At 40.2% G+C, this 23,685-nt stretch overlaps 1 protein-coding gene across 5 annotated transcripts in view; it reads right to left on the reverse strand.

Moving 5' to 3' along the window:
• Cspp1 (centrosome and spindle pole associated protein 1) overlaps positions 1-23,685 on the reverse strand; it is a 104,554-nt gene that overhangs the window by 36,646 nt on the left and 44,223 nt on the right. For all 5 annotated transcript variants that reach the window (XM_050142030.1, XM_050142027.1, XM_050142026.1 and 2 more), the window contains 8 exons: positions 22,278-22,345; positions 20,075-20,168; positions 18,985-19,036; positions 15,981-16,189; positions 13,785-13,906; positions 12,549-12,627; positions 10,620-10,749; positions 5,786-5,933 (listed from right to left, as the gene is read on the reverse strand). In XM_050142030.1, coding sequence (XP_049997987.1) covers positions 5,786-5,933; positions 10,620-10,749; positions 12,549-12,627; positions 13,785-13,906; positions 15,981-16,189; positions 18,985-19,036; positions 20,075-20,168; positions 22,278-22,345 — 902 coding nt within the window. The remainder of the gene's footprint in view (positions 1-5,785; positions 5,934-10,619; positions 10,750-12,548; positions 12,628-13,784; positions 13,907-15,980; positions 16,190-18,984; positions 19,037-20,074; positions 20,169-22,277; positions 22,346-23,685) is intronic.

A 23,685-nucleotide genomic window follows, 5' to 3' on the forward strand; every position in this document is an offset into this window, starting at 1 on the left:
CTCCTGGAGACAGCTAACTTAGCTTTCTATACCGGTCGTACTGGTGAGCTCTGGGTCTAGCTGAAGACCTTCCCTCAGTGAAAATGTGGAGAGTAATTACAGAAAACACCCAATGTCAACATCTAGTCTCCTCTCATAGGGACACACATGTGCACCCACACACACAAAGAACACACATACATACACATACTTAAAAAAAAGCATCAAAACATGAAAACCTTGGTGATACAACTGGCAAAATATTATAGGATTTGATATTCAAAACTATAAAATACTGATTAGAGAAATTAACTAAAAGCAGTCAGTGGATAGACAGTTCACACTAGCTCACCAGCAGTCAGGAGACAGACAGTACACACTAGTTCATCAGCAGTCAAAAAATATACAGTTCACACTAGCTCATCAGTAGTCAGTGGATAGACAGTACACACCAGCTCATCAGTAGTCAGTAGATAGACAGTACACACCAGCTCATCAGCAGTCAGTGGATAGACAGTACACACTAGTTCATCAGTAGTCAGTAGATAGACAGTACACACCAGCTCATCAGCAGTCAGTGGATAGACAGTACACACTAGTTCATCAGTAGTCAGTAGATAGACAGTACACACTAGCTCATCAGTAGTCAATGGATAGACAGTACACACTAGCTCATCAGTAGTCAGGGATAGACAGTACACACTAGCTCATCAGCAGTCAGGGGATAAACAGTACATACTAGCTCATCAGCAGTCAGTGGATAGACAGTACACACTAGCTCATCAGCAGTCAGTAGAGAGACAGTTCACACTAGCTCATCAGTAGTCAGGGGATAGACAGTACACACTAGCTCATCAGCAGTCAGTGGATGGACAGTACACACTAGCTCATCAGTAGTCAGTAGATAGACAGTTCACACTAGCTCATCAGTAGTCAGGGGATAGACAGTACACACTAGTTCATCAAAAGAGTCAATAGTGTTAAGATGATGCCTGTACCAAAATTATCTGTGTGGTCAATGTAATTCCGAAGAAAACCACACCATATTTGGAGGGAAAAAAATGACCAACTATTAGTAAAATAAGTAACTGGATTGTCAAAGCAATCTTGCAAACAGCACAACTTTGGAGGGTCAAGGAGGGATCATGACATACACCTGTAATCCCAGCACATGGGAGGTTGGCACACAGGTCTACAAGTCAAGGGCATACAAACTACACAGGGAGATCCTATCTCCAAAAAAAAAAAAAAAAAACTTCAACATCTAAATGTCAAACTTACTACAAAACAGACAAGTGTATGATGTAAGCACGAAGTCAGACATGAAGAGTTTACCATAATAAAAACCATGAAGTGATGCACTATGTTGGATAGATGGACTGAGTGGTCCAGGAAATGCATAAAAGTTCATGCATACACAAATAAACAGCCAGATACAGAGACAACTGTCACAGACTGCAGGTTAAAGACACGGTGGGCCTATAAGAGGTTCAGGAGGTACAAGCAAGCACAGCGCCAGCCTCCACCCGAGCTAGACTCCCTATCACAGGCTATGACGGAGAAGTGGACTGACTCCCAGTGCTGCCCCAGTGCTGCCCTCTGACCTCCATACACCGTGCGGAACACCAGAGCCAGCACTTACACAAACACACGTGCACAGTAATAATATATAAATGAATCAATAAACAAGACAGGCAACCAAGTGTACTACAGCATTTGGAATAGGAAGAAGACAGTAGGGGAAACTGTCAAAATTTAGATACTGCCTACAATTTCATTGACAGTACAGTGTCGATTTACTTCTAGCTTTTATAACTGTGCATGGTTACAGAAATGTCCACTATGAAGAAAACACTGAAAGGTGCTCTCATTGTACCTCTGCAACTCTTTATAGAATATCTGCACATAGCACAGAATGGCTAACCTCAAATGCTGGGGAGAGTTCAGAGCATTGGAAAGTTTGTGTTTTTCTGGTGTTAATGAAAAAGGCACAATTTGGAAAATAGTTAAGTTTTTTTTGTTTGTTTTTTTGGTTTTTTTTTTTTTTTTTTTTTTTTTGGTTTTTCGAGACAGGGTTTCTCTGTGGCTTTGGAGCCTGTCCTGGAACTAGCTCTTGTAGACCAGGCTGGCCTCGAACTCACAGAGATCCGCCTGCCTCTGCCTCCCGAGTGCTGGGATTAAAGGAGTGCACCACCATCGCCCAGCAACAGTTAAGTTTCTAACAAAGATAAAAAGAAACAAGCAAACAAGACATTATGCGAGCAACTGAGCCTATTCCTAAGCATGCACCCAGGAGAAATAAAAGTGCGCATTCACACAGAGGCCTCAAACTTCCTGAAGCTGTAACCCCTTAATACAGTCCTTCATATGGTGGTAACCCCCTAACCATAAAATTATTCTGTTCTACTTCATAACTATAATTTTTCTATTACCACCAATTGTAATATAGATATCTGTGTGTTCCAATGATCTTAGGGGACCCCATGAAAGGATCATTTGATCCCTAAAAGGGTTGCAAGCAACAGACTGAGAAGCAGTGGCTTACAGTGACTCTATTCCCAATGTCCTTAAACTGGAAACAAGCCAGGTACCTGTCCACTGTGAGCAGCATGCAATGACAGCACCTCAGAAACAATGTAACACCACGCAGTACAGAAAACAAGACTCTCACAAAACCAGCAGATGGCAGGTTTCTCGGGGCAAAGGGCTGCAAAAGGACTGCCCATAAGGGGACAGAGGGGCTCCCCTTTAGCAGCTCCAGAACAGCCATCTCCTGAATGTGGTAGAAATTTTAAAAAAAGATTTAGAAATGGCAAACATCAGAAAATTTTCAAAGAGTAATTTTGTTATGTGCAAATTTGACCTCAGTAGACCTGAGGTAAAGACAGGCATTACTTTGTCAAACAACATGACAGACTGTCAACACACCTCTCCCAGGACTGAGAGACTGCCAAGCATCTCTGAGTGCTCAGACTTTTCATGTGGGAGCTTAGTTTCCTGCTAGCCACATATTTTTTTGGTGTATAACACCAGTTCTCAACCTGCGGGTCTCAATCCCTTTGGGGGGTCACATATCAGGTATCCTGCATATTATATATTTACATTATGAGTCATAACAGTAGCAAAATTACAGTTATGAAGTAGTAAAGGAATAATTTCACAGCTGGGGGTCACCATGTGAGGAACAGTATTAAAGGGTCGCAGCATTAACAAGGTTGAGAACTTTTTTTTTGCTGTATAGCTGCTAACATTTTAACACATATAGTTTCAAGTAAAACTAGTATAAGCAGTTAATTTTTGCAAAGCTCAACCACCAAAACACCCATCTTGCCACCTTTCATATTATTCATATTCCAAATCTACAACCACGGGCAAGTTCTTTAGAATTTTGCTGTTGTGAGAATGTCATGGAACAGAAATGTACAAAGGTAACTATCAGAATGGATCTTTTCCTTATCAGAACTTTCGAGTCTCACATACTATGTGCACCAACAATTCACTCCTTTGATTTGCTAAGTTGCTTCCCCTCCACACACACACACACACACACACACACACACACACACACACACAGAACAAGCTTGTCCATTCACCTCCTGGAACATTTTACAATACCTTAGCTTTGATAGGACCGTAAATAAAGAGTTCTAGTGAATGAAGAACACTGAACTGTGGCACAAACAAAACAGGAGCCTATTTAAAAACCATGTCTTCTACTTTATTTCATTAATAAATATTTTCCCTTAAAAAGATCGAGGGGTGAGAAATGAAGACTCACACCCTTTATTTTCTCTCCATCAGAAGACAGCAAGTGAACAAAAGGAGTTAGGTCCACAAGCAGGTAGCACCATTGATTAGCTGCAAGTGCACAGTCGCACTTGGCCATCACAGTGCCCTCCCCACCATCTCAATGCAACACCGAAGCCATGCTTCCCCATCTCTAATACAGCACCCACTACAGAACTCGGTACTCCTTAGGAGTGACTCATTACTTTGACTACAGTATTGTATAGTATCAAGCAAACTATACAACTGTAATATAGTATAGTATCAAGTTTCACTGTCCTTCATAAATACATTTTCTCTGTTTCATGTGAGGATAGCAGCATGAAGTAGATTAAACATTACTACTTAAAACAGAAACCTCCTCCAGGGTAAGCAGTTCTAAACCAGTGTCTTACAATCCAAGAATCCACACTTCACTTCAAACTTACCCCGTAATTGTATTGCTTTAGTCCTCCTGGAAAGTTCTAGAAGCACTGTTTCCAATGTCTGATGGGGCATCCTCCACTAGGAACTAGAGTATTTCTGACAACCATGAATCCAGTTTCCTTAGGCTACAACTAGCCACACACTCATCATCCGTCCCAGGCCTCCTCCTGGGCACTAACAAAAAAGCAAACTTCGCCACCCTGAGCAGGAACTCTTGGGAGAGGCTGGGACAGCAAAGTGAAGGCAGAGACGATGATGCTCCAGTCCTAGGCTTGGACCACAGAACCCTCCACTCATCTTCACTACTTCTGGATCCGACCCACGCTGTGCAGCCAAGAAGGAAGGGATTCTAAAATGGGGCAGTGGTTCAGTGGAAGACGTCGCCTCTCTTAGAGACATGGGAATGAAGCTCGCACTGCCATAAGCCTCCGAGACAGGCTTGGCACAGCACTGTTTATAACTAATTGCCTTAATAATAGGGCTATTACAGTATCACGAGTAAGTGAATGAAAATTAGTGTCCTAACATATTCAATACATACTTCAAATAAGAAATTCCACCTGTGCAACATCTAAAATCACCTCATCTATTAGGAAATGGCAACAGAAGCTTTAGCCTTCCAAAAGGAAAAAAAAAAATAGTTTGGGGAGAAAGAGTCACCTCATTAAGTGGGCTCAGATACACCTGAAATATATTTAACAGCAGGCATAATCCATAAGAATTCTAAGCTCTGCGCATCCACAATTCTGTCACTCTTTTAGCATTTCAATGGCCCTCTCCCTAGCCCCTATGTGGCTTACAGCTAAACCCACACTATCTTTACTTAGCCACAGGAAGCCAAAACCTATTCAACGTAGGTAACAATGTTTATAAACTAGCTTTTTTTTTTTTTTTTTTTTGATACAGGGTTAACACTATGTAGCTCTGGCTGGCCTGGAACTTGCTATGTAGACCAGGCTATCTCTAACTCAAGGAGATCCACCTATCTCTAGCTTCCAAGCATTGGGATTAAAGGCTTATAACACCACGCCAAGCAAACATTAAAGAATGAATAAATAAATACACATAACTGAAGGATTATAACTTTGCAGCCTGCCAGAGTTTCTGAAATGAAGACGCCCCAGCACAAAAGAAGCCATATAATGAACACATCTACGCCTTATATGAATTAAAAGCAGATCCCTTCCCACAATTATTCCAGTTATTTATTTGTAATTTTTATTAGTCTAAAATAAACTTATGAGTTTTAATACCTTCAATAAAAATACACTATAATATATTATATTATAATTATATGTATATATTACACTATACTATACTATACTATATATATGTATATATACCATACTAGTCTGGATAAGCACCAACATGAATTATTTTTTGCAGTTTGGTGGTTATTACATGAATGGAAGGTATATTATTCTGCAGAAGAAAGGTTTTGTAACATTTATTATATTCATAATCAGGAGAGCACCTTTGCATTAAATCATAAAATAAAACCTTATTATACAGTCTCAACCCCACCTCTTTCTTTCTTCACTCTGAAAACACTGGAAATAATTCATTTAAAAGCAAGTTCACAGACACATCATACTTATCAGATTTCCTTTGGCATCTCTGAGAGGCGCACCACCTCCGCCCTTCCCCCAGGGGTTGTAAATTCTCATCTCAGCTTCCAATTTAGCTTCATATTCTTCTTTTTCTAAACGTTCTTTCTTCCTTCTTTCTTCTCTTTCCCGAATCTTGACAACATAAGATATGCTTAAAGTAAATACTGACGTATAGGAGCCCGAGACAAGAGACTAGGAATACTACTACTTCATTTTTCTGGTTTAAAAAAATGCAGATTTTTTTTAAGGACACTTATTTACTACAAAGTTAAGAATTGCAAATAAGAACGCTGATCTAGGACTGCAGAAATCTGACCTGGAACTTTAAGGAGATGCCCTCAACCAACCCCCACATCCAGTCCACCTGACCTCTGGCCCCTTAGACATCACACCCACTGTGCTGCTCCAGGACTGGAGGAGTCTGACCCAGATCCCCTAGTAGGGATAAGACTCCTGGAAGCCCCAACTGCTGCCAGGCACTCTACCTACCCCAGCTCTCTGGCCAGCCTAGAGTACTGTGACCTGACTCTGGGTAGGGACCACTAGACCCAGTTCCCAGGCCCACCAGTCAACCCACCCCACAGCTCAGCATGGACGCCCTATAGAGCACTGCCCACATGCACTGTGACTCCCACACTGCCACCTAAGAACCACAGCAGAATCCAGAGAGCTCTCCTTATACTTCTGATCTCAGCAGCAAGAATCTAAGCCTACAGAAAGTTTACTCCTGTCCTCTCTAGGCAAAGAACACTCTGACAACTCCATCTGCATATCAACACAGCGACCCAAACTGGAAACAAACCACCATTCAGCTGGCCCATAATCTAACAAATTGGGGCAACAGCAAAGCTCACACACATCCAATAAAGGCAAGATCAGATATCCACACCAAGAAACACCATGAACCATCTAACTCCAGATGCCCAGATCCCATTAAAAAAAAAAAAAAAAGAAAAACACACAAACATGAATAACCAAGACAGCACTCTGCCCCATTCCCCGAGAAAAGCAACTTAGCTGATGAACAAAACAATGATTTCAAACAACTATATGTTCAAGGAACTCAAAAAAGTTAGTGAGCAAATGCCTGAATGAAGACTGCAAAAGTGCAAATGAACGCCTGCAAGAAATAATGAAAATAATGTGAAAATCCAGCTTAATATAGAGATAGAATCTCTGAAGAAAACAAAAACTTAGGAAGTGCAACAAAAAGATACAGCGTAAAGCCCCATCAACAGGCTGGATCAACAGGTAGAGACTATCAACCTTAAACACAAGTTAGAGGAAATAAACCATCTGATCAAACAAAATGTTTCATCTAAAAAACAAACAAACAAAAAGACAAACCCCAGCAACAGAACACACAGGCACTCTGAAACACTATAAGAAGACCAAACATACAAATCATAGGTATAGAAGGAAAAGAACCCCAGTTCAAAGGCAGAGGTAATATTTTCCACAAAATTATTGAAAGAAATATCTCAAATCTGAGGGGAAAAGTACTAGTCAAGGGATGACAGACACAAAGAACACCAAACATAAAGGATCAGGGAAACAAATTCCCCAGGATCAAAGAAAGAATATTGGAAGCTGCAAGAGAGAAAGTCCAAGTTCCACACAAAAGCAGTTTCATCAGAATAGCATCTGAACTTTCAGTGGAGTGTGTGAAAGCCAGAAGCCCCTGGTATAAAGTCCTGAAGGACTACAGACGCCAACCCACACAGACTACCACACCCAAAGAAACTGCCATGATGGAAGGAGAACATCTCGCGATAGAGCTGCATTTAAAGAACTTACGTTTGCTAAGTCAGCTCTGCAGAGGATACTAGAAAGAACAGTTCAGTGTGAAAAGATTAAGCACACACAAGAGTACAGGGAATAAATAATCCCAGTACAGTTGACCATAAGAAGTCTAAGAAAACAACATCACAACAAAATAACAAGAATTAATAAACAATGATCAAAAATACAGAGAAACCCTGTTTCGAAAAAGAACAAAAAAATAAAAAATAAAAAAAAACTTCCAATAATAAGTGTTTCAATTTCCCAACAAAAAACACAGACTAACAAGACTAGATTAAAAAACCGGATCCATCTTTTTGGTTGTTATAAAAAATACAACTCACCATCAACCATAGACACCACCTCTGATGAAAGGATGGAAAAGGTATTGTTACAAATAACATGCTGGGTGGTAGTGGCACCCACCTTTAATCCTAGCACTCGGGAGGCAGAGGCAGGCGGATCTCTGTGAGTTCAAGCCCAGCCTGGTCCACAGAGCTAGTTCCAGGATAGCCAGGGATATTCAAAGAAATCCTGTCTCGAAAAAACAAAATAATGATTTAAAACAACAACAATAATAATAATAAACAACAAGCAGGGTTGGCTAATCTAATATCTGACAAAATAATAAATTTCAAACCAAACTTAGTCAAAAGAGAGGACATTTCATACTCATTAAAAGAAAAATTCAGCAAGAGAATATTATCATTCTGAACGTTTGCACACTAAGCCCAAGGGCATCCAAGTTCATAAAAAAAAAAACACTATTAGATCTAAAATCACAGATTGAACACAACATAATGATAGTGGGTGACTTTAATACTCCACTTGCACTAAGAAACAAATCACCTAGACAAAAACAGAATAGAGAAACTCTGGAGTTAAATAGCACCATAAACCAGATGGATCTAATGAACATTTACAGTAGACTACTTCACCCAAACACTAGAGAATGCACGTTCTTCTCAGCACCCGTACAACTTTCTCCAAAACTGACCACATATTAGACACAAAGTAAGTCTAAACAAATTTAGGTAAAGTAAAATAACATACCACATTTTATCTGCTCACAAAAGAATAAAGCTGAATATCAACAAGAGAAAGGGAAAAATACACAAACTCACGCGAGTTAAACATATACACTGATGAAAACTGAGTCAATTTCTAGAGTTAATGAAAATAAAACACAATATACTATGTGTATGGACATATGAAGGAGGAGGAAAGGATGTGGCATTAGTGACCACATCAAATAACTGAAAAGATCTCATCAATAACTTAATGATGCACTTGAAGACCTTGGAAAAACAAGAACAAAAACAACCAAAGGAATAGACAGAAGAGAGAATTTAAGTTAGGGATTAAAAAAAAAAGGAGGAGGAGGAGGAGAAGAAAAAGAATTATTATTATTAATGGAATGAAGAGCTGGCTCTTTGCCAAGATTAACAAGACTGACAAACCCTTAGCCAAATTGAAGAGAAGTGTAGGGGGTAGGGGAACAAACTTTCACAAATGAGGGATGAAGTACAACTATTACCAAAGTTACTGAGGAAATTCAGATGAGCTTAATGACATAATGGACAAATCTCTATCCCAGCACTCAGAAGGCAGAGGCAGATGATCTCTTTGAGTTGAGGTCAGCCTGGTCTACAGAGTGAGTTCCAGGACAGTTACAGACATGCAATGAGATCCTGTCTCAAAAACAAAAACAAAAACAAAAAACAAAACTGGGCAGTGGGACTGAACACCTTCAATCCCAGCACTCTGGAGGCAAGGGAGATGTGTCTCTGGTCTACATAGTGAGTTCCAGAACAGCTAGGGCTATTTATTACACAGACAAGTCCTGTCACAAAAAATAAAACAAACAAACCACCAAAATAAAACAAAAAAATACTGAATAAAACTATTTTACAAGGGGCTGGGCAGTCATGAATACTGCTCTTGCAGAGGACTTAAGCTGGGCTCCCACACAGCGCAGCTCACAACTGCCTGTAACTCCGGCTCCTGGGGTTCTCACACCACTGTGCCACCAGCACTCCTGCACACATAGACGCATAATTAAAAATGATGGATATAGTCATAAAAATTGACAAGGGACTAGGAATGTGGCGCTCTTGCCTAGAAAGTCCTAAGATCAATCCTTCAACACACAAACGGCAGCACCAAGGAGAGAGCAGGAAACAGGAGGACTGGGATTGCAAGGCCATCTTTTCTTCACCACAGAATGGGTTCTGGGACACATCCCTACCTCAAGAAAGCAAAACAACAAAAACCATACTTTATAATGTGGACGTACGCCTTCAATCTTGCCCATGGGAAACCCTTACAAACTCCTAAGTTTGCTTTCATTGTATTTCATGTAAGTATCCCAGCAATGTATTCCCATCAGTTTGTGCCTCTGCAGTCTCCTAGATCTGAATCATGAATCATACTCGGGCCCTCTGCTCTCTCCTCCCCTACATCATGCCCTATGCATGGGAGACCAGGGAAGTGTCTCTTGGATATCCTCGCTCTCTCCCTGCAGTTCAGAGCCTTAGCCCCTCCTACCTGAACTGAACTGATAGCAGTTCACTAACAGTTTCTCTAGATCCAGCAGGACGGCTAAGAAGGTCAAATAGCCTACTACCAACCCTGACTACCTGAGTTCAATTCCAAACACATGGTAGAGGAAAGAACCACATACATACAACACATAAAAAAGGAAGTCCCTAGGAGCAAACACTGGGAAATACAAAACTAAAGTGAATAAAGCTCCCTGACTATACCAAGGATGTCTATGAACTGACATGCAGCTCAGATACCCACACTACATACGAAGAAGCCCTAGCTGTCCATACCCACTGTATACGAAGCCCTAGCTGTCCCATACCCACTATATACGAAATCCTGGCTGTCTCAGACAAGACTGCTGTTTTTAACAGCACTCCAGGGTACCCACTTCAAAGCTTACCGCACTGCCTGTCAGTGTTTTCCCCTAGGGTCTAAGTTTATGCTCTAAATAAGTCATCAGCACCAAATGAATGACCGAATGAATACCTGCTCCTGCAGGGCTTCTTGGTAAGATTGAAGTGACTGTTTGGAAGGTTTTGGTTTATCTTCAAAGATTAGTCCTGAATTCATCAGCCGATCACTTAAAGTTTTCTGTTCATTCTGTCCAACGGTATTCCTAACATCCAATAAATAATTTGAATCAATTTATTATAAGAATAAGCAAATTCCAGAAGAAAACAAAAGCAATTCTCAAAAACTGCCTGGTATATAAAACCATCTTTAAGACAAAAGTCAGCAAGATAGATCAGGAGGTACAGCACCTACTCTTCCTTGCCCAGGACCACTTGGAAAAGTAAAGAAGCCCCTCCTGCAAGTTGTCCCCCGGCCTCCACGTGCAGTGTGGCACATCTGTGCACACGCACACACACATTCACAAAAGTAAATAAAAGGTAGGATAACAAGTTTTTATTTACCCTCAAACAAATGATTAATAAACGCTTCTCTAAAGAAGATACCAACAGCCAGCAACACATGAAAATATGCTCAACATCACTCAATCAATAGAGAAACACAAATCACAACCACACTGAGGGCTGGAGTGTGGCTCAATAACAGAATGTTTCCAAGCATTTACAAGGACCTTGTTCAGTCCCCAGCACTACAGTGACAAGCTGGATGGGGAGACAGTTCTCTCTGTGAAGGGTCCGCCAAGGGTGACGAGGTCTGGAGTTACCTAGGAGAGCATCTCTGGGCAGGCCTATGAGCTTGATTAGGTAAACTGAGGTCAGAAAACCCACCCACCCACTATGAAAGGCCGCATTCTCCTGCTAAGATCCTGGAGTTAGAAAAAGCAAAAAGTAAAGTGAGCACAAGCATTTATCTTTCTGCCTCCTGATCCCACCATGCTTTCCTTGCCTGCTACCATGTTTTCCCCACCATGATGAATTACAAGCCAAAATAAACCCTTTCTCCCTTAAGGGTATTTATACAGCAATAATAAAAGTAACTAAGATACCATATGATCACAAGGACCTGTGTCTGAGCCCAGCATGCACATGAAAACCGAGATGTGCTGTCTGGAGTACAACTGTAACACCAGCAGGTAAAGCAGAGACGGAGAGACCGCTAGAGCTCACTAGCCAGTCTGCCTAGTCTAACAGCTGAGCCCCAGGGCCTGGAGAGAAATCTTGCCTCAAAAGACAAGCTAGGGAGGTCCTGAGGAGTAAGACCTAAGATTGACCTCCAACAACACGCACCCACACACATGGACACACAATGAAATACCACCTCACACTAAATGAGCTAGTCAGAGAAGGGCAACTGGTGTGGAGTGTGTGGAAAAATTAGAACCTCTGTGCACTGGTAGTGGGAAGGCAAAACAGTATATACCACTGTGAGAGTTATATGGCACTTCCTCCAAAATACTTTTAAAATAATTCCCACGTGAACCAGTACTTACATTTCTGGGTATATACAGTAATAAGTTGGAAAGACACTTATCCAGGGACTCTACCAGCAGCATAGCTACAACCCCTAAAATAAGGCAGCTGGAGTGTCTGCCGTGAGACTGATGGTGTGGGCACACGAGGAACTGCTGTCAGCCTTGGAAATCCTAACACAAATGACAGCACAGATGAAAACTAAAGACCTGTGCTAAGTGACGGAAGCCAGTCCCAGTAAAACATTGCCTGGCCCCTCCCCTCAGGAGGTCCCGGGAGAAGAGCAGAGACCACAGAATAGTGGCTGCCCGCAAGTCCCAAGAGGAAATGGAGTTTCACCAGCACTGATTTCACAGTACACAGTTCAGTTTGTAAGATGAGGTGCATTCTGGGGATGGTTCTGTAAAGTCACAAAGGCCATAAAAACAACTACAAGTGTTCTTAAAAGCAATTAGGCTAGAAGATCTAATATTATGCATATTTTTAGCACTTTTTTAAGTAAAAGAAGAAAAAATTATTTTCCGTAAAAACTTACACAAGAGGCTGTGCTACTTGATGAGTGACAGGGGCAGAGACGTGAGGGGCAGGCTGTCCTCCAATCATTCCTGGGCCATCTTAAAGGGAAAGGAGAAAAAGAACACGTTTATTTCAGAAGACTTGCTGCCTCTGCCTCCCTAGTGCTGGGATTAAAGGCGTGCGCCACCATCGCCCGGCAACACAATTAGTTTTATTTTGGTTTTAAGACTGTTGGTATGGGATATCTGTACACTGTGTGAAGATGCATTTGTTGTGATTGGTGTAATAAAGAGCTGAATGGCCAATAGCTAGGCAGGAGGTATGGGCAAAACTTCCGGGGAGAGCCGGGCAGAGGCAGGCGGATCTCTGGGAGTTCGAGGCCAGCCTGGTCTACAAGAGCTAGTTCCGGGACAGGCACCAAAGCTACAGAGAAACCCTGTCTCGAAAAACCAAAAACAAACAAACAAAAAAAAAAAACTTCCTGGGAGAGAAAGGAAGAGGAAAAGGAATCTAGGACTGGGGGAAATGCAGGAGAAAAAGCAGGAGATGCAAGATGGAAGAGAGATAATGGCCAAGTGATAAAACAGATTAATATAAATGGTTAATTTAAGTTATCAGAGCTACTTAGAAACAAGCCTAAGCTAAAGCCAAGCTCTCAGAATTAATAAGAAGTCTCTGTGTCATTATTTGGGAACTGGTGGACAGAAAAAGATCCATTACAGACGGGGTCTTGTTTTATGACACAAGCTGACTGGGAACTTCCTAAGTGGCCCAAGATGGTCTTGAACTCATGATCCTACCTCTAACCATAACTGGATTTTAAAATGGGTATTGCTAGAGTTTGTCCTCCAAAATGCATGCAGGAGTTTAATTCATAAAACTTTATGCTAAACAAATTTAACAGAGTAGAAACTATAGCCCCATGACTAAATCACAGTGAACTTATATGAAGAATGAAAAAGACCAAAGATAGACACACACACACATACACACACACACACACACCTGCCTACATGTGCTATTTGGGCAGATTAGGCCTCCAAAACAATCTATTTTCTTCATAAAATATTCTTTCCATGTATTGTGTCAAAGTAATAAAATTGGACTTGATATTAGGTATGAATTTGTCAGTGAATAGATAACGCTTAGATTAAATAAATTACTGTACCTTTTTCATTTGTATGTTATTGCCTCCATAAAAGCAATTATCCTTACTAAACCACCAGAAAAATACATTTACCAAATAGAAACTCACAATAAGCAATGCTGGGATCCAGTGTATTTCTGGCACCATAATAATAGTATGCATCATCATAAGGCGTTCGATAGTTAGCAGCCAGAGGGGGGAGTAGAGGAGGTGGAGGCAGAGGCACAATCCTATAGCAAAAGAAAAATGAAAAATTGTTGCCGTATTTTATTACTTTTAATCAAGATATTTTAATATTTTATAAAAAGTATTATTGAAGTTAAAAATCAATCTTATACTAATTGCTCAAAAAATTAGCAAGCAAATAGCAAATATTTTAAAACTTTTGGAGCATTTTGATAAGAAAACAAGTTAAAGCAACTGAGTAATATCCAATAGTCACTATTGCCATGGCAAACCAAGTTTGCTCCCTGCCTCGCAGTAATAATATGGAAATTAACAACTACAATAGGACAGCATCCAGTAAAAGAAGACAAAGAATGCTAAAGGAACAAAAAGCAGGGATGCCCAGTCTCTACGGAGATGGAGGAAAGGATGCTCGAGGAATGTGGTAAGAGTAGAGATTCAGGCAGAGGACAAAGATCTCCACACCTTCAAGACCGCAATGCATACAGTGAGTGAATGTGTGGGGCTATGCGTGTGCATGTGCAGGCTTGGGTGCTCATGTGTCCATCATGGATATAGGACCGCGTATGTGCGGGAGAGAATGTGCACATGAAGCTATTAGTCAGCATGGGTGTCAAGGCTTGGGAGCTGCTCACTTGGTTTTTTGGGACAGGGTCACTCACTGGCCAAGAAAGAACTCACTAATTAGGCTAGCTGTCAGCAAGCCTGAGTATCCCGCCTCCACCTCCCAGCACTGGGACACAAACTCACCCCCACAACACCCAACATAGAGTTTTGTACATTAATGACTGAACTACCTCCCCAGCCCAAAAGGGTATACTTTTTACATGTAAAGCTTACTGGTTTTTCCCAGAAAGTCAATCATAATGTGGTTAGTTGAAAATCCATATGTCCTGATACAATCTTTAACAGTTCATAAACTGTGTGGAAGCTCACACTTCCACACTTCTTTATGGAGTAGGAGACAGCTATTGTTTCTACCAGAACAGCATTCTTCAGTAATAAAAACAGCAAGGACAATCATTTTAAAGAAACAAAAGGAAAGAGGGGGCTTTTCTAGACTGTTACATAAGTATTAACATGGTCCCCCTAAAGTCTCTCCAACAGTGAGCAATTTCCACACTTATTAGTCATTCGGTGTGTCTAACATCAGGATCATTGACTCAGATACACCAGGAAAAATAAAAATAAAATAAATAAAAGCCCTGGGTAAATGTTATGAAAGTAATCTGTGATTATCAGCAACTCCTAAATTGTACATATACACAGAAGAGTCAAACTTCACAACCCTCCAACTGTAGACAAGTACTACTACCAACTTTTACAAATAAGAAAACATTTTTGCATAAAGTCCAGTAAAGCCACCCATTCCAACCATTAATCCCATACAGAAGCTACTTCCGGCTCTGCAATTCCAGTCTCTGTCTTTGGAGCAGGGAAGTCATTAAAGGAAACAAAGGAGGCACCTCCTAAAGACTGCAAGAAAAGCCCTACGATTTGTTAGTAGCAAATAAAAGACCAACTCCTGCTGGAAGGAAGGACAGTTCAGAAATGTGTTAGAGGGTTAAGAAAACGATCTACACATTTAAACACATTAGCACATCAACCATAAGCGAAAAATAAGCACAGACCCGAAAATATCTGTGTTACAGAGTTTTCTTATGTACAGGTTAGTATAGCAAGGCTTTTACCTACAGAAATGACATGCTCAATATGTATTACAGGTTTATAAACCCAACAGCATAGGATAAGCCCAGAGAGAACTGAGGCAGAGCTAAAATAAACCACACAGACATGTGCCATATTAGACTTTTTTCTGAATGACTTGAAGAAACAATTCAGTGATTGCCAAGTGGAAATAATGGAACAACACATACCTTCTCTATGTTAAAAGACATTAAAAATACTAACATGTTCTTACCAATTCATTTTAAAATATCAACCCTCTTTAATAGAAACAGTGTAGATTTTTCCTTTTTCTAAGAGCAGAGAAGAAGAGCATCAGTAACAAAGAATACGAAGAGATTATTTGGCCACCATCATCTGCTGCAGCACACCCTCTAAACAGAAGACGACACCTTACCTAATTCCCAAACACAAAACGTTTGAAACAAGCACCTGGGATGCACCATGTCACCAAGGGTGCTGCTGAGTCCATTGTGCAAGTCTTCACTTTGAGAAGGGGCGGAATGGACTGGCGGGATGGGTGGGACAGACGGGGCAGAGAGAGGAGGGAGAGGAGTCTGGAAAGCTACTCTGGGCCTCTCAGGTGGTAGCATCTCTTCAAAGGGTCTTGGTGCCAAACTAAATTGCTTTAGTCTATCAGGCTAAAATAAAGAAAAAGAAAACAAAAACAAAAACACACCTGTTTGTTATATAGAATCATAAGTTTAAAGATGACAAGGACCTCCAAGGACCCTCTATCCCAGCAGGCACTTAAGACAATTACACAATAGCAGACTTTTGCAGCTATAAAAGACTTTAAAGATCAGGTTCTTATAAGTGGGTGACTGAGGTTCCCCGAGAAGCACAAAAAAATCACTTAACGTCTCATGATTATTAAATAAACAGCAACCACAGGCAGACGCCAACTCCCTGTTGCAGAACAGCACAAGGCCGCTTCTCTACCAGTTGTCATCTGAGATACCAGTGTCCCCTAGAGCAGCCTGAGCAAGGCTCTCTGCACAGCATCAGACAGTACAAAACTCTGCAGGCCACGCGGTCTCCTTACGACCACCTGACTCAGTCACAGTGCCATAGCAGTCACAGACAACACGTCAACAGTGAACAAGGCTGTGCTCAATAAAAATTTATTGCCCCCCCCCAAAAAAAACAATCCTCAGGGGACATCTACTAATATTTACTTCAAAATGTCATTTTATGTTTTTTTAAATATTTGAACACCAAAATAATGTTTAACTATTACTCCATATATATTTAACTTGATGCTCTTTAGGTGATTTAATTCCAGAATAAATAAGATCTTTGACACTATAAAACTTAACATGCCAACGCATTACATTGAAAAGCTCAAGCTGCTTTAAAGCAATCGCTACTTTAAAGGTACTTATTCTTTAAAGACTTATTTATTATGTATGCACGTAGGCCAGGAAAGAGCACCAGGTCTCATTACAGATGGTTGTGAGCCACCATGTGGTTGCTGGGAATTGAACTCAGGTCCTCTGGAAGAGCAGCTAGTGCTCTTAACTGTTGAGCAGTCTCTCTACCCCCTTTATAGGTATTTAGTGGGAAACAAAAAAGATTACCTTTGGATCCTATATATTGTTTTCTGCAAGACAATAACACAAAGGGTTCTGTTCTCTGAAGCAGCAAGAACCATTGACTGAACCTACAGCCTTCACACTTGCTAAGCAGCAGCTCTCCTACTGAGCTATATTTCTGATTCTTTTAATTTTTTTACTTAACTTTGTGCTTCTTATTAAGTTGCCCAGACTAGCTATGAACTTACTCTGTAGCCCACAGAGATCTTGAACTTGTCTCAACCTTTCAAATAGCTTTATAAAAAGAGCATGAATCAGGCCTGGCTCGGGAAATGGTTTCTAATATTAAAATTTTTATTATACGAATAGTCAGAAACAAAAAGCCAGGTGGTGGTGGTGCACACCTTTAATCCCAGCACTAGGGAGGCAGATAAATCTCTGCGAGTTTGAGACCAACCAGGTCTAGTTCCAGGACAGTCAAGGACAACTAAAGCTGCACACACAAAAAAAACCTATCTTAAACATCATCCTGCTCTCCAAAAAAAGAAAACACACACACACACAAAGGGGAATACCAGAGCAGTATAAAGCACTAGGCCCAGGAGCTTGCGCATCCTAAGAACACTCAACTACTGAGTTAGTTATACCACCAGCCCTAGCACTAATTTTTTTTTTTTAAAAGGGGGTGGGTGGGTTGTTGTTGTTGGTTTTTTTTTTTTTTTTTTTTTTTTTTTTTTTTGAGACAGGGTTTCACTGTATAACAGTCCTAGCTGCCCTGGAACTCATTCTGTAGACCAGGTTGACCTCAAACTCACAGAGATCCACCTGTTTCTGCCTCCCGAGTGCTGGGATTAAAGGTGTGTGCCACCACCGCCCGGATACCACTAAACTTTCTAAAGCAGATACTTCAAGAAGCAAACACTTAAAATTAAGTAAATCCAAAGTCATCTGTAACTGAATAGCGACTCAGAAAATGGTAATTTTAAGGATTTGCTAGAGACTGAAGTTTTTAATAAAATTAGGTCTTAACCATAATTGTAAGAAGAAACAAAAACTTGCAGAAAACTAACACTACACATCCGACAACAAAAACGTGCATTGTGGGAAAGCAATAAATCGTTACCTCCTCCTTACTTAACTGCAATGATGCGTGTGGTTCATTCCACTTAACGAAGTTGCGAATTGCAAAATTGAAGTAAAAAAATTATGATTATCCTTCTTGTTTAACAGTAACAAAATGAAAAGACATAAGTTACAGGTTTCTTGGAAATTACTCTTATAAAGGAAAATTGTCAAATATATTTAAACATAGTATTAACATCAATTTTAAGTTACACTGAGATAATTTTCCTATGGATGTGTACACATGAACAGAAGGCAAAATGAACTCTAAAAACTGAGACACGGGCTGGAGAGATGGCTCAGTGATTAAGAGCACTGTCTGCTCTTCCAGAGGCCCTGAGTTCAATTTCCCAGCAACCACATGGTGGTTCACAACCATCTGTAATGAGATCTGGCGCCCTCTTCTGGTGTGTGGGCATACATGGAGGCAGAATGTTGTATACATAATAAATAAATAAATAAATCTTTAAAAAAAAAAAAACTGAGACACAAATGAAAAGATCACCCTAAACTAACAGGAGGCTGTAGTTCCCAGAGGACTACACCATCCTAAACTAACAGGAAACTCTGTTTACTAATAGAATTATATTTTCGGTTACCATTTCTTTAGTTCACAGTAAGTTATGACTGACATTTATAAAAACAGAGTTTAGGCCACTATTGTTCCAACTGATTTGCTTTTTACAGTACCCCAAAATGTTGAGCCTCACCTGCTACTACCACATTTGAGGCTTATTTAAATGAAATATTAAACACTGAATGATGCCAAGAACTCTTACCGATTTTTCAGGGTCTTGTACACCACAAGTTGAAAGTCGTAAATCTTTTTCTCTAAATAAAATTAAGATTTTATAAATTGAAAAACTGGAGTAAACACACAATCAAAATTATAGTCATCAACGAAACAGATCTGCACAGAAATTCTATATATAGTACATCTCTAAATACAAATAATTCCTTTAACTGATAATAGTTTTAAAATGAAATTTAATCATAGTCCGCATTACATGTCAAATGCCTTAAAATACATATCTCAAAATAAATACCAGAGGTACTTCAAAGACAAAAACATTTTATGAAAAAAAAATTAAAGACTCTTTAAGACCAGGTGTATATGTTCATGCCAATAAGGCTGGCGAGATGGCTCGGCAGTTCAGAGCCCTTGTTGCTCCTCCAGAAGACCTGGGTTCAAGTTCTCAGCATCCATATGGCAGCTCACAACCACCTGCATGTAACTCCAGTCCTAAGGAATCAGATACCTTCTTCTGGCCTTCAAGTAAACCAGGCACACACAGTGTACATACTAACATACAGGCAAAACACTTATTATACACATAATATAAAAGTCTTTAAAGAAAAGAAAACCTCAATAGTAGAAGGCTTGCTTAACTAACAAGTACAAGGCTCTGAGTTCAAAGCCCAACACTACAAAAAAAAATGGCATTTTATAGTTAACAGCAGATATTAAGATATTAGCTTCCTCTTGGAGGTGAGGGAAAGGATAAGAAGATAATTCTCCAATTCTTTAGAACCAAGATTTTTATTCATAACTATAATAATAATAGAGGGTCGAGAGGATTAAAATTTATTAGCCATATCTCTGAAAACTGTCAAAGGAAAAAATCAGAAAAACGAAAAAAATTATAGAGTTGAATACAATACAAACACTGCAATTGCTGCATTTTATGCTGCATGAGTGTATGCTCACTATTTCTTGTATTCAAAGACAAACTTCTGCTAATATGTGAGCATTAAGCTAAGAGGCACAGGTAGGTGGCTTGCAATCGAGTCACACGAGGAGAAACTGCCATCCTCCTTCACACTGTCACTGCACACAATGCACTCTGCTGAATGCAAACCTTTCATTACCGTCTCTTCTTCCGCTGCTGCTCAGCCATCTGCTCCAGAAGTTCTTGCCTATACTGCTCTTTCTTTTTCTGGATGAGTGCTCGGTCTTCGCCTCCTAGATAAGAAAGTGTTAAGACACTTAACTCTTATGTCTCAAACACAACTAAAACTCAAGCTTAAGAAATTCAGTTCTTAATTATGTTGGAGTAATCACTATAAAAAAGAGAGGAAAATCACATCAATACATCGCTTACTTTCATAATTTGTGAGGGTTTTTTTTTTTGTTTTTTGCTTTTTCTATTTTTTATTTTTCAAGACAGGGCTTCTCTGTGTAGTATTGGAGCATGTCTAGGACCTTACTTTGTAGACCAGGCTGGCCTCAAACTCACAAAGATCCACCTGCCTTTGCCTCCTGAGTGCTGGGATTAAAGGTGTGCACCATTACCCCCAGCTAATAAATGAGTTCTTATCATGGGTCAAACATATATGTATTAATAATTCCCGAGCCTCTGGATGAAAAATGTACCCCCATAGTTCTGGGCAGTTGGCAACACTGTTTGGAGAGGCTTAGGAGGTATGGCCTTACCAGAAGTATGTCACTGGAGTGGGCTTTGAGAGTTTAAGAGCTTTGTCTTACTTCCAGTTTGCTCTCCCTGCTTCATTCTTGTGGTTCAACTTGTAAACCCTGAGCTTTCTACTCCTGCTATGCCGCCTGTCACCTGTTTCCGTACTGTCCCCACCATAATGGAGTCTAACTGTCTGGCTAATGGTTTATTCAAAACCCTAGTCAGTCCCCAACTGCATACTGGAAAACTTGTTGATCTTCTTACTGATAAAATTAACATTTTCACTCAACTCTCAGCTTGCTTCTCCTATTTTTGTCGTTTGTTACAAAATACATCATAATTATGTGCCTTTATTCTGACCTGACAGATAAAATTGATCAAATCTTATAGACAACAAGAACTAATTTTCTCTGGGTGATGGTAGCACACAATTTTAATTCCAGCACTCAGAAGGCAGAGGCAGACAGATCTCTGTGAGTAGAACAACCTGGTCTGCAGAGCGAGTTCCAGGACAGGTTCCACAGCTACAGAGAAAGCCTGTCTCAGAAAAGGCAAAACAAAAAAGAACTAAGTTTCTGTGAATATACCATCTTTTTCCCAATAGTCATTTCCAGGAAATAAAAGTCTGAAAATACCATGACCATGTCTCAAAGTCAAAATTTAAATTACTGACCACTTTTAGGTTAGATGAACCTTAAATGCTATTCAATTTTCTCATGTACCTTACACTACAACCAAATTTTAGCTAAGTTTTCAAAATGTCCAAAGATCAACTTCATTTGTGTACAAAGCAAGAAGCAAAAAACAAGGCTCACCACACCATTTCTGAAATGAAATAAAGACAAATATAATATAGCAAACCAAAAGGATTATATCACCTTGACCTCTGATTTAAAAAAAAATAGATAATTTGAATGACCATCATGATTTGGGGGAAAAAAAGACCACTTCTTCAGAAACTATACAGGAAGAACAAGGGTGGCAGTTTTCATACAAATGACTCCCACAGAATCATATCTGAATGCTTATTCATCAGGGAGTGGAATTCTTTAACAGAATTACATGGTACGCCCTTGTTGGAGGAAGTGTGCCACTGGGGAGGTGGGCTTTTAGGCTTCAAAAGCCTATACCAGGCCCAGGCCCAGTCTCTCTGTCTCTGTCTATCTGTCTCCATACATCTGTCTCTGTGTTTGTCTCTCAGTGTCTACCCATCTCTATCTCTATCTCTCTGTCTGTCTCTCTCTCACACACACACACACACACTCTCTCTCACTCACACACACACACAATAGAATAGTGACTGAGGCAACAAGGTTGGAAAAGGAATATTCAAAGAAAATGAGCTAAAGTACAAGACAATTTCACACTACCAAAGATAATCAAAAAATCAAGAGTCACATATAAAACAGGATAAAGAATCCATAGTACAACAAAGTCCTAATATAAAAAAGAAATTAAAACACTTTTCACTCAAACTGATTTCATCTATAAAGTAGCTAACTAAGTCACAAAGCTTTAAAAGAATCAATAGTCCTATACAATGTATGCTAAATGCTTAGCACGGTCCCCAGCATAATGTAAGCCGCAAGAAGCTATCTGTAAGGACATTCAGTTCAACACTCTGCAAAGGTCTCATCAAGTGCACGTGCTGTACATACCAAAGAGCATCCCTGCAAAGGGACTGATACTACCATCAGCACACTTGGGTGGTTCGTTAGCTTGAGCACTAAAACAATACAAGAGAGCAAATATTAAAATCCATGTGATTTTAGGAAATCTAAATTCAACATATAGGACTGTGGGTTTGAGGCTAGCCTGGAATACATAATAAGTAAGATTCAGCTACACATAAAAACCCTGTGTCTCAAAGAACAAAATATGATTAGGATTAAGATGGCTCAATGTGTAAAGTACTTGAAAAGCACTGAGGACCTGGGCTCAGACCTCAGTACACACAGACAGGGAGTGCATGTCCACAGTCCCCAGCTAAGGGAGGTGACAACAGTCTCCCCAGGGTTTGGGGCCAGCCATGCTAGCTCCAGGTTCAGTGAGAGACCTGTCTCAGAGAGCTGAGTGGAACATGATGAAGGAAGACGGTGACTTTCACCTCCAGCTTCCACAAACACACGCACACACATGCCCCCTTGAAGAAAAACATGAAGTGTGATATGAATTAGCCTTTCTTTCAAGTGCCAGTTAAAACTACGGTATTTTATTTCTTTAAGCCAAGGAACCCCAATATATATATAACTTTTCTTTAGCCTGCTTCACTGGATCCACAGATTTGAAATCATTTTTATATGAAATTACCCAGTAAAAATAGATTTTTTTTAAGAAGGTGGGGCGGGAGGTCGAGACCGGGTTTCTCTGTACAAATCTGGAACTCAATTTGTAGACCAGGATGGCCTTGAATTCACTGAGATACACCTACCTACGCCTCCCAAGTGTTGGGATTAAAGGTATGCGCCATTACCACCAGACCAAAAATAGATTTATATAAATGTGTGTGTTTGTGTGTGCATGTATGTGTGCATCCTAACTATATTTTTAAAAAAAAAAATTTTTTAAAGTCTTGAAAAAAAGGAACAAAGAAATTTAATTGAAAAAGACAACAATCTCTCCTACTGGCAAGGATAATTTATCCTTGGCATTTTTTTCTAAGAAAGGACACTGTTACCGTCATTATATTCTACATTAGGACCATTTATTCTGCTTTCCTCATCAGCATATACCAGTTGTACACACTCCACTGTTTCGCTGGTTTCCACACATGCGTACAATACAGTGTGATCGTACTCAGTTCTCCATCACCTTCTCATGCTCTTGTCGTACCCCCCCCACACACACACACACTTCCTTGATCCTCTCCTGCCTCCCTGCCTCCCTCTCTGAGTTCCTCTAAAGCCTAGGAGGGGAGGCTGCACTGGTCCTCCAGCTTCCTCTTCTTAGCCCTGCAATGGCAGGTGTAAGGACGGCCAAGCACTCTCCCGACTGAGCCACATCCCAGACCTCATGCGCTTCTGCTCTACATTTTCATCATTCTTAACTTTTTTGTTTGTGTCTAGC

This window comes from Alexandromys fortis, unplaced genomic scaffold, assembly GCF_014885135.2.
Source record: "Alexandromys fortis isolate MF-2015 unplaced genomic scaffold, M_Fortis_MF-2015_v1.1 scaffold_41, whole genome shotgun sequence".
Lineage (NCBI taxonomy): Eukaryota > Metazoa > Chordata > Mammalia > Rodentia > Cricetidae > Alexandromys > Alexandromys fortis.